The sequence below is a fragment of the Nannospalax galili genome, unplaced genomic scaffold (genome assembly GCF_000622305.1).
Source record: "Nannospalax galili isolate Female #2095 unplaced genomic scaffold, S.galili_v1.0 scaffold1238, whole genome shotgun sequence".
Lineage (NCBI taxonomy): Eukaryota > Metazoa > Chordata > Mammalia > Rodentia > Spalacidae > Nannospalax > Nannospalax galili.
Genome location: NW_008341824.1, coordinates 176393 through 188256, shown reverse-complemented (window position 1 = coordinate 188256; position 11864 = coordinate 176393). Strand labels below are relative to the sequence as shown.

The 11864-nt window shown below is 39.8% G+C and overlaps 1 protein-coding gene across 11 annotated transcripts in view; it reads left to right on the top strand.

The window, feature by feature from the left end:
• The window catches only part of Cpeb1 (cytoplasmic polyadenylation element binding protein 1), an 80752-nt gene that overhangs the window by 37697 nt on the left and 31191 nt on the right, over window positions 1–11864 (top strand). For 3 of the 11 annotated variants that reach the window (XM_029565574.1, XM_029565573.1, XM_029565575.1), the window contains exon 3: window positions 6206–6352. The exons of the other annotated variants lie outside the window; for them this stretch is intronic. In XM_029565574.1, coding sequence (XP_029421434.1) covers window positions 6298–6352 — 55 coding nt within the window. In that variant the 5' untranslated portion in view covers window positions 6206–6297. The remainder of the gene's footprint in view (window positions 1–6205; window positions 6353–11864) is intronic. 11 annotated transcript variants of the gene reach the window in all.

Here is an 11864-nt window from a genome sequence, read left to right as displayed (position 1 = left end):
CAACAACTCGACTGAAGGTATCGCCTGTCTGGCTTTGTTGTTTGTCGAGTAACTTTTAGTTATATATATGTATGCTCTTATGATATTATGTTGGCCCCTTTAATCTTTGGTTATACTTCCCTTTTGGATGTTTAAGGACATTCATGCAAATGCTTTATAAACTCAGGACCCAGTGGTTTAAGTCCATGTCCTGAAACAGCAGTGCAGTATAAATCACACTTTACCTTGTGGTCACTCAAGAGTCTGTGCTAGACAGTCTTCAGATTTACTATCAACATAACCTATAACATGCTGCTAGCAGTTGCTATTACCCACTATACCCTGAAGGCTGGGGGTCAACTATAAGCAGCAACTGAAAAGCACTTTCTTTGATGAAAACCTTGTATATGCTGCCTGTAGAATCTTTTTATTTCTGTTTTATGGGTAGGACTTAGATACTGTGGAGAATAACTTGAGTAATGTCAATTTCCCTGTTCATATTCATTTAACTATGGTAAGTGTGAGTGCCAACCTCTCTGCTGATTTCCTATATACTTGATCTGAGTGATTGGCATCTACATAGCCTTCAGGGTTCTTCTGTAGCACTGAGGTGCTGCTGTTGATGTACCTTTCCTCTGCAGTAACAGATTTTGCACTGATCAGCAACTCCCTTCTCCCTCTGCCAGCAGCTCCAGTGCTATGTTAGTATAGAGATTTTAAACTAAATATTGCTCAAGTAAAGCACTTGGTGGTGGGGGCAGGCCTGCTGGCATCTTGAGCTCAGAGGTGAGACCTAAATAGGTCATGGGGACTTAAATGGGTTGTACGGAGGATATGTAGCATACCTGGTGAGGGTCTTGGTCTCAGGACATGAAGTGGGAAGGGGCTGTAGAGTTGTGGGGAGGGCAAGATGTGTTTTCTGCCAAAAGATTAGAACAACTGAAGAAAACTACACGTTAAGATGAAAACCACAAAGGTCTATGAATTTGACATCCACAGGAAGGGCAGTGATGATCTAGTCATGAACCCCAAAGTGTTTCTTTACATCAAATGTGGAGACATTGTGGAGAATACTCACTCAAGCAGTGAGTGCAGCACTGTGCTTTGCAAGTTAAGCCTCTTAAGATTTACAGAGGAAATTCAGTGTAGACCCGACTATAACCCTCGTGTTCTGGCTAAGACCTTACCAAGATGTCTATATGGATGTCTTAGACCCTAAGGACGTGACCCCTGACCTAATGAAATGGAATTTTAAGGATCAGTATGTTGGCCATTGGGATAGGTGGCAGCTAAGGAAAAGTTTGGCCTTGTATCATCAAGAAGGTGAGATTTGATTCATTCACGTTAGGACACAGATTGATGAGTTGTTGATCAAGAATAAGGAGGTCAAGAGCTAGAGACGTGGCTCAGTGGGTAAAGTGCTAGCCATGCAAGCCTGACAACCTTAGTTCAGATCCCCAAACTCCATGTAAAAGCAATTCTAATGTGCTCATACCAGATAGAGTTGACTTGCCAGAATCATGTAGGCCAGCTAGCCTGGCATATTCTACAGTGAACAAGGAACCCTGTCTCAAGGTAGAAGAAGGCAAGGACCAGTACCTGAGGTTCTCCTCTGACCTCCACACAACATGCTGTGGCACACACACAGCTAGGAACATGCTTTCCTACAATCATACATTTGAATACATACACCCACACATAAGAATGAGATCATGTGTGGTTATATCAGTAAGGATACCAAGGTTGGGGTTAGTCTTCATTTTCTGTTAAATATTAAACAGATTCTATATCATAAACCCAAAGTGACTGTCACAACAAATTCCCTTCTGAGGCTCTCTGTTTTGTTGAAAGAATGCAGATTAAGCAGCTGTGAGCATTACTCATGCTGATGAAACATCTTTTCCATGTTTCTATCTCCTGTCTCTCTTGAGAGCATAGGTTTTTCAACTAGGGATGATTTTGCCCAGAAGTCTTTCAACAGTATCTAGAGAGACTTTCATTGTCATAACTGAGGAATTGTACTAGTGGCATCCAGTCAGTATACTGCTAAAAATGCTATATACTGCTAAAAATCTATAGTCCAGGGCTGTAGAACCAAGAATTGTCTTACTCAAAATGTCAGTGCATTGTGGGATATATAGCAGCTGTCCCTGGCCTCTTCTCACTATATGCCTGTTTATCCCCAATCTCCACCCTGTAAGTTATGACACCAGAAACATCTTCAAACATTACCAGAAAATCAGTTTATGTGCTATGAATACATGTATATTTTACCCTAAACAGTATATTCTATGATACTTAATTTTTGAGCTTCATTAAAGAGTAATAAAATATAAAAACCTAAAATCTAAACATGTTATTAAGGACCAGTTTGAAATTATTTACAGAATTTATTTGAAGATGATTAAAAATAGTTGATAAAAATAATTATATTTTTATAATGGGAAATACAAAAGAAACTTAATGCTCTGTTATACCTAATCCCTAATAATGTAGTTTAGTGTGTAGCAGAAGTTATAAGGCAGTATCTTCACTAATCTATCATGCATTGTCTCTCTCTCTCTCTCTTTTTTTTTTTTTTCCTCCTTTGGTCTTTTTGTGACATTGTCTCCCTGTAGCCCCAGCTGGCCTGGAACTCGCTATGTAAACCAGGCTGGACTTGAACTCGCAGAGCTCCATCTACCTCTGCCTCCTGAGTGCTGGTACTAAAGGCGTGTGCCACCACACCTGGCCATGCATTGTCTCTTTCGAACTGTTGTCTTATTAGGACTCAGATTAGCAATTAATCCTTCTCTAGAGTATGAATTTCTAGGGAGTTGTGATTAACTCACATTAGCCTTTTACATTTGCTGAACAATGTGAGAGAAGGTTAAAAAGTCAGAGTTTGAGGACTGATTTTGATCTGAGAGGCAACAGGGAACCATTTAGAGTATTTGTTTAAGACTGTGAATGCCATGAAAAAAGTAGTACCAACTAAGGATAGGGCAAGTTACCTGGAAGAGAGAATCTGAGGTAGAAAGTTAAAAATAAATTAAATTTCAAGTCTGGGCATGGTGGTGCACACCTTTAGTCCCAGCACATGGGAGGCAGAGGCAGGTGGATCTCTTTGAGTTCAAGGCCAGCTTGGTCTACATACTGAGTTCTAGGCCAGCTGGGGCTACAGGGAGACCCTGTCTCAAAAAAGATCAACAAATAAGTAAGCACTGATATCACCTGGAAATTTGTTAGAAATGCAATTTTGGGGGCTGGAGAGATAGCTCAGCAGTTGAAGCATTTGTTCCTCTTCTTGAGGACCCCAGTTCGGTTCCCAGCAACCCATGCTGGGTGACTCCTGGAGGATTAGACACCTTTGGCCTCTGCAGGTACCTGCACTTTCATGCACATACTCATACAGAGATACACATCATTTTTTAAAAGTCAGGTGTGGTGGCACACACTTTTTAATCTGGTACTCAGGAAGCAGAGGCAGAATTCTGTGAGTCTGAGACGAGCCTGGTATACATGGCAAGTTCTGGGCCAGCAAGGGCTGCATAGTGAGACCCTATCTCAAAAGCCTAAAAAACATAATAGCAAAAACTAAACTAAAAAAAAACAAATTTGAGGCCCATCCTTGTAGTGTATACCCATAATCCCAGCACTTGAAAAGCTGAGTCAGAAGGATCATTGTAGTCCAAGCCCAGCCTGAGTTACACATCTAGACCAAACTCAAAAACCAAAAAAAGCAAACCAAAAAAATTTCTTTGAAATACTACTGTATTGACTTGTGAGAATTTTAAGAACTACCATAAATTGTTGATTAAAACAGTCTCAACTGACCATGAAGTCACTTATCTGAAAGAATGTAATGGGGACAAATGACTCAATGTCCTGTCTGTTATTACCAGGACTGGAATTTCAGAGTGGAGTAGAGATTTGGTGAAAGAGCTTAAGTGTGGTTGCTATAAAAACCAACATTGTGCTTATTGAAAATCTAGAGAAAGCAAGAGAGGACAGATTTTATTCTCTCTTGTTATAATATTTGTAATAACTAAAAATATAGTTTCCTCACATATTAGCAGTAGTTTCCATTTTCTCTTACCAGCATTGTTCATCAAAATACATAATTTTCACAGTTATAATTATGGTGTAGACTTGATTCAGTAGTCTGTGTGTCATTTGCTTCCCTCTAAACTCCTCTTCCATTTTAGTGTCCCCTCCTCCCTTCCTCTTTAGTTCTGAAAGTAGGGAACCTTCATAATACTTTGCCTTAATGGTGTCAAAAAAAGAGTGCCCAAGGTACTGTTTTCTTTTCTCCTGCTTGCTTAGGTACTCAGTATTTGCTGAGGACACTGAACAATTTTGTGCTGAGTTGAGTTTTTGTAGTAGAGGAACCGCCAAAATAGATAGGTTCTTATTGCTGAGACTGGAGAAGATCAGAGTTGAAGCTATAACACTCTGAGCCCTGGAACCAGTCTGTATCTGTGAAGGAGTGTTCTATTTTAGAATAGCCTTTGTCCATTTTCTGTTGCAATGATTAAGTATCTGAGGCTGAGTAATTTTTAAAATAAAGAATAGAAGTTGCCGGGTGTGGTGGTGCATGCCTTTAACCCCAGCACTTGAGAGACAGAGGCAGGCAGATCTCTGAGTTTAAGGCCATCCTGGTCTACATACTGAGTTCCAGGTCACCTGGGGCTACAGGAAGACTCTGTCTCAAAAAAGACCAAAAAAGTAAAAATAGAAATTGGACTTGAGAGATATAGCTAAGTGGTTAAGTGCACTGGCTGCTCTTGCAGAGGACCCAGGTTTGGTTCTCAGCACCCACATGGCAGCTCTTAACCACCTGTAACTCAAGTTCCAGGGGATCTGATGTCCTCTTCTGGCCTCCATTGGCTAGGCATGCACATGGTGCACACATACTCATATAAGCTCACACACATACACATATATAAAAAAAATCTTAAAAAAAAAAGAATAGAAGTTGGATTAGTAAGATGGCAGCTTGCTGTCAAGCTTGATGACCCGAGTCCAGTTTCCAGGACCCACATCGTGGAAGGAGAGAGAGAATCCATCCTCTTCACCATATACACTCTACATGCACTCACCCCTCACACTAAGTACATAAATAAATAAACGTAATTAAAAAGAATGGGTTTAATTGACTCAGTTTGGAGAGGGGAAGTGCAAAAGCTTGGTACCAGCCCCTGGTGTCAACACCTGGTATAGACCTTACTGCTATGTTATAGTATGGTAGAGGGTACCAAGCATGTCCTAGTTCTGTTCCTCTTACAAATCCATCTGGGAGGACTGTTGACATCATCTGTCCCTAATCACCTCTCAAAAGCCTTGCCTCCAAATACCTTTGGCATAGGAATTGGTGGATTACATTTCTAACAAATGAATTTGGGGCAACTCATTGAAACCATTGCTAGACTATAGTGGAGTTTGAACTTTGAGTTAGTTTCCTAGATTTGCTCAGTTGTTCAGGAATTTGAGAGGTTAACTATAGAAAAGATGAAAAAAGTTTTTTTGTTTGGTCTTTCTTTGGGTCTCCCTGTAGCCTCAGCTGGCCTGGAACTCAGTATGTAGACCATACTGGCCTTGAACTCAAAGAGATCCACCTGCCTCTGCCTCCCAGGTGTTGGGATTAAAGGCGTGTGCCACCACACCCGGCCCCGAAAGATAAAATTTTTTAGAGGAACTAATTCTTTTATAAATTTGAGCTGACTTAAGCTTAATTGGAAGCTTTGTGTAGGTATTGAGAAAAGAAACTTCTAGGAGAAAATATTTGAGATTCTGTTTAAAAAGACTGACTTAAAATACCAATGTTTAATATCTTCTGAGTGCTTAGGTAATTCTTGACAAAGGATTATAAAGAACATCCTCTAAAGAAAGGGCCAAGTGCCTGTCCAGCTTCAGGTGTGAGTTTGAGATACACAATCTTTTTCATATTTTTAAAAAATTTTATGTGTATAACTGTTTTGCCTGCATGTATTTAAGTGCACCACATGTGTGCAATGCCTGTTGAGGCAAGAAGAGGGTGTTAGATCCCCTGGAAATGGAATTTGTCAGCCACCATGTGGGTGCTGGGAACTGAACCTGGATCCTCTAGAAGAGCAGTAAGTGCTCTTAACTGCTAAGCCATCTCTCCAACTCCCATACATAATCTTTTGCTTATTAAAATTATTCTTTGCTCATCAGACCTTTTGATGCTTTATATGGTAGCCTGTGTTGCCTGTTTACTTTGCAGACTTTTAGTATGGAATGAAGAGGTTGGGTAAAATGTGTAAGTTTGGAGAGACGGAATCAAGAAGCAATTAGAAAAGAAGCTTACTGAGTAGAATGTGGATAAGAGTGATCATGCCTCCCAGTTTTTCTCACACAGTTCCTCTTGAAGGTACAGCCCTCATAGTGTTATTAATATTTGCCTTTTAAAAAAATTTATTTTTATTTTATGTGTGAGTGTATTGCCTGCATGTATGTGAGTGCACCATGTCGTGAAATGCCACAGAGGTCAGAAGAAGGCTTCTGATTCCCCTGGAACTGGAGTAAAGGATGGTTCATAGCCACCATGTAGGTGCTGGGAATCGAACCCCAGTCTTCTGCAAGAGCAGTCAGTGCTCTTTCAAGTGCCCTGGTGTGGATAATAAGCTATATGGTAACCCTACAAGTAAAATACTTTGTGATAGGCACTTTATCAAAGAATTTTGTAAGTTCTCACAAAACACCGGAAAGGGCAGCTTCTCTTGGCTCTTTGCAGGTAGATAGTTAAAGACTGCAGTGATGAGGTTGCATGGTGGTAAACCTGATGAGCAATCTGTCAGTGTGCCAAAGCTGCTTGATTTCTGCCAGGCTCCTGTACCAACCTTTAATAGGTATGGCCTCCATTAAATTTTTTTTTTAATCTGGTGGAAAAAAGAAATAGAATGGTAATAAAAACCTTATGTGGAAGAAACAATGAATTAGTGAGTGTCTGAACAAAGATAAAAATGAGATGAGTGAGACTTCTGGGATGGGGGTAGAGTTGTGCCAAATGTTGATCTCCAGACTCTGGGTCATTGGGTGGTTTTATAGGACTTATTCATGTCTAAAGTCTTTTGTGGCAGAAAGGTTGCAGTTTTGTTGATCAGTACTGCTCAGATTTTTTTGTTTTCTGAGTTAGGATCTCCCAGTCTCCCAGTATCCCCAGCTGTCCTGGAACTTGCTATGTAGACCCATTGGCCTCGATCTCATAGAGCTCCACTTGCCTCTGCCTTCTAGTGCTGGGGCTAAAGGTGTGTGACATCACACCCAACTACTGCTTAGATTTTTTTTTAATTATTTTTATTTTTATTTTATGTGTATGCATGTGTTACCTGCATGTAGGTCAGTGCACCCATGTCATGCAGTGCCTGCGGAGATCAGAAGAGGCTGTCGGATCTCCTGGGACTGGAGTTACAGACAGTTGTTAGTTGCCATGTGGGTTCTGGGATTCGAACCCTAATCTTCTACAAGAACAACCAGTGTTTTTAACCATTGAGCCATCTCTCCAGCCCCATAAAACATATATATTTAGAAAGCAGCTTGATAACATGTCCATTTAGTAAAACAACAGTAATTGGTGTCTTTCCCCACCCCACCCCCCAGGGCCTATGATCTCTTGAGCCATGGACTTTGGACCAAATTTATAATATCAGGCATGAATTAGCTCCTGTTGAGCAGGCCTCAGATCCAATCAGAAAGTGGTTGGTTACCCCCATAACCTTGATGCCACTATTCTACCAGTGGGCACATTCTGTGTGGCACATTACTATTGGCAACATTCAGGGTTCACTTCTGGGTAAGACTGTTGATGACTTTTTTCTCTTGGTGGCCTGCATAGCACCTTTAATCACTATGAAAGTTAGCCAACAAGAAGGAAAATTTCAGGTCAGTTCCAGCTTGATTACTGTATGTCCTGCTGCAACCAAAATGTGTTGTGTCTTCAGCAATAAAGTATTACAATATAATTATGGTGGGCAACCAAGAGCAAAGGCTATAGCCTGTGTTGTTTGGGGGCCTCAGGAGTCTTTCTAACCAGTAAGTAAGGAGGTACCCACACCTAGCACTGAGATTTTCATTTTAATAACCTACATCTTACGGGAAAAGTATATAGTCTACCCACGCAGGGTGTACCTCTATTCAAACTCCTTTTTAAAAAATATTTTAAAATTAGCTTACAAAGTGGTGGGTTTCCATAAAGGTTTATCATAGATCTTTAGTTTTGGTGGTCTTTGTCTATTCCCTCCACTCCCCTTCTCCCTCTGCCCCCATCCCTACATAAACTTTTAACCCCAGCACTTCCCCCAACACCTTCATATCACATGTGCTGGCTCTACTCCCCTACCTCTATGGGCCCCTTTCCTTCCTCTGCCCATGTGCCCTTTTAGCCTCCTGCCTCTGAAGATACTCCAAATTAAACACATAAATCTAAAAATTTGAAGCTAGGATCCACATATGAGAAAGAACGTGTGACACTTGTCTTTCTGTGCCTGGGTTACCTCACTAAGTATAATTCCACCTTCATTTCCTGCAAATTTAATAATTTCATTTTTCTTTATGCTTAACTAAAATTCCATTGTGTATATGTACCACATTTTCATTATCCATACATTAGTTAATGGACATGGGATAGGCTGATTCCATTTCATAGCTATTATGAATAGAACATCAATGAACATGAATGTGCAAGTTTCTCTGTAGAAAGATGTGAAGTCCTTTGGGTCTGTGTTTAAGAGTGGTATAGCTAGATCATATGGTAGTTCTGTTTTTACCTTTTTGAGAAACTTCCACATTGATTTCCATATTGGCTGCAGCAATTTACACTCCCAGTAACAGTGGATAAGCATCCCCATTTCCCTCCATCTTTGTCAGCATTTGTTTTCTTGGTAGATATTCTGGCAGAAATAAGGTGGAATTTCAAAATAGTTTTAATTTACATTCCCTAATGGCTGATGATGTTGAATAATTTAAAAATGTGTATTAACCATTTGTATTTCTTTTGAGAATTTTCTGTTCAGTTCTGTGGCCCGTTTTTTAAATATTTTAATTTTTTTAATTTTATATGTATGTGTGTATTGCCTGCATGTAGGTAAGTGCACCTGTGTCATGCAATACTCTCTGAGGACAGAAGAGGCTTATCAGATCCCCTAGAACTGGAGTAGTAGACAGTTGTTAGCTGCAATGTGGGTACTGGGATTCGAACCCGGGTCTTCTGCAAGAACAGTCAGTGTTCTTAACCACTGAGCCATCTCTCCAGTCCCTGTGGCTCATTTTTTGTTTGGGTTGTTTTCTTGATGTTTAGATAATGTCTATGTATACTATTCTACTGATCCACTATCAAATATATAGCTGGCAAAGATTTTCTCTCATTCTGTAGACTGTCTCTTCATCCTATTGACAGTTTCCTCTGATGTACAGAAATCTTTTAATTTCATGAGATCCCATTTGTTGATTTGGCCTTATTTTCTGAATGATGTGTCCTATTCTGCGAGTCCTTACCTATATCTGTATCTTGAAGTATATTCCCTACTTTTTTCTGTAGCAGTTTCAGAGTTTTAGATCTTAAGTTGAGGTTCTTGATCCATTTGGAGTTGATTTTTGTATGGAGTGAGAGAGGATTTAGTTTCATTTTAATTTTTAAAAATATTTTTATTTTTATTTTGTGTATGAATGTATTGCCTACATGTAGGTAAGTGCACCCATGTTGTGCAATGCCCTCAGAGGACAGAAGGGGCCATCAGATCCCCTGGAACTGGAGTTACGGGCAGTTGTTAGCTGCCATGTGCATGCTGGGATTCGAACCCAGGTCTTCTGAAAGAACAACTGATGTTCTTAAATGCTGAGCCATCTCTCCAGCCCTAGTTTCATTTTTTTACATGTATATATTCAGTTTCTCAACACCATTTGTTGAAGATGTCATTTCTTTTCTTCAATATACATCTTTTGGCATCTTTGTTAAAAAAAAATCAGGTAGCAATAATTGTGCGGCCTTATATCTGAGTCCTCCATTTTATTCTATTGATCTGTGTGTTTTTGCGCCAGAAACTTGCTGTTTTTATTACTATGGCTCTGTAGTATAACTTGAAATAGGGTATGTTTACCTTCAGCAGTGTTCTTTCTGCTCAGGATTGCTTTGCCTTTCCAGGATCTCTTGTGCTTCCATATGAATTTTAAGATTGCTTTATTTCTGTGAACATGTCACTGGCATTTTGATTGGTATTGCATTGAATCTATAGAGCACTTTGGGTAGGATAAGTATTTTCACAATATTGAGTCTTCCAATTCATGAGCATGAGAGGTCTTTCCATCAGCTTCTAGTGTCTTCCTCAATTTCTTTCTTGGTGCTTTAAAGTTTTCATTATAGAGCTCTTTCACATCCTAGTATAAGTTTATTACAAGGTATTTTTAGGCTATTGTGAATGAGATTCTATTTTCTTTTTCTGTTTGTTATTGGCATATAGGAAGGCTAATAATTTTTTGTTTTGTGTTCTGCCACTTTGCTGAAAAAGTATCAGTTCTAGAGTTTTCTGATAGGGTCTTTAGGGACTCATGTATAGACTCATCATCTGCATATAGAGATATTTTTACTTCATTTCCTATTTGCAACCTTTTATTTGCTTCTTTTGTCTTACTGCTACAGATAAGACTTCCAGCACCATACTGAATGAGAGTGAGAAATTGAACACCCTTTCTTGTTCCTGATTTTGGTGGAAATGCTTTGAGTTTTCCCCCATTCAATGTAATATTGGCTATAGATTTGTTGTATATTGCCTTTATTAATGTTGAGATACGTGCTTTCTATTCTGAGTTTATTTAGGACTATTAACATGTAGGGATGTTGAATTTTATCAAAAGCCTTTGTTTGCTGAGAATAACAAGGTGATTTCTTTGAGTTCATCTGTGTAATTTATAACATTTATTGATTTATACGTATTTGAACTATCCTTGTATATCTAGAATAAATCCAACTTGATCATGCTGAATACGCTTTTTGAAGTATTATTGAATTCAACCTGCATATTTAGCTTGTGTGTGTGTTCCTGTATATTTATCATATGTGTGTGTGTGTATGTGTGTGTGTGTGTGTGTGTGTGCGTTCTTGCATATATACCATGGCACACATCTGGAGGACGTCAGAGAATAACTGCAGGAGTTGGTTCTCTTCTTCTACCCTGAGGGTCTCAGACACTGAACTCAAACTTTCAGATTTGGTAGCAGGCATCCCTACCAACTGAACCATCTCACTGACCAAGATGTAGATGTTTTCAAAGGAAACATTTTATTTTTATAATTAAAAGAATTAATTTAAAAGTATAGGGAAACATGGAATTGTTTATAGAGTAGGAACAGCTCTAGTATATGTGCATTCTTGCTTTGACAAAAACAGCTTTGACAAACACAGACAGGGAGCAAGCAGAGTATCTACAGCCAGACAAGAATAATGTGGATGGATGACACAGCAGCACAGCTCAAAAAAAAAAATCCTCCAAAGGGAGGAGTCCTTCCCACTGACTGTTTCCCCTTCTAGGGTCTCTGGCTGAGTATACTTGTCACCTGGGACTGTGACCAGATATTTCTGGGGCTGATAGTACCAACCCTGTTCTCTTTTACTTGGCTCAGACTCTGCCCAGGTTGGTACCAGATGAGCATGTTTCCCGTGTCTGCTTTCTTTTCCTTGCAACAGGGGAGAGAATAGGCAGATGGGATGCTGCCAGCATGGTGGAGGTGTGGACAACCCTGGCTGGGATTATTGCCCTACTCCTACCCCTTATGAGAAAAGAGCCCAGAGCCCAGCCCCCAGGAGTCATCTTGAAAAAGGACTGATGCAGGAGGAGACACTGATAAAGAGGAAATGACAGGAACTTCAAAAGTTGAACTTTGTTAGACTT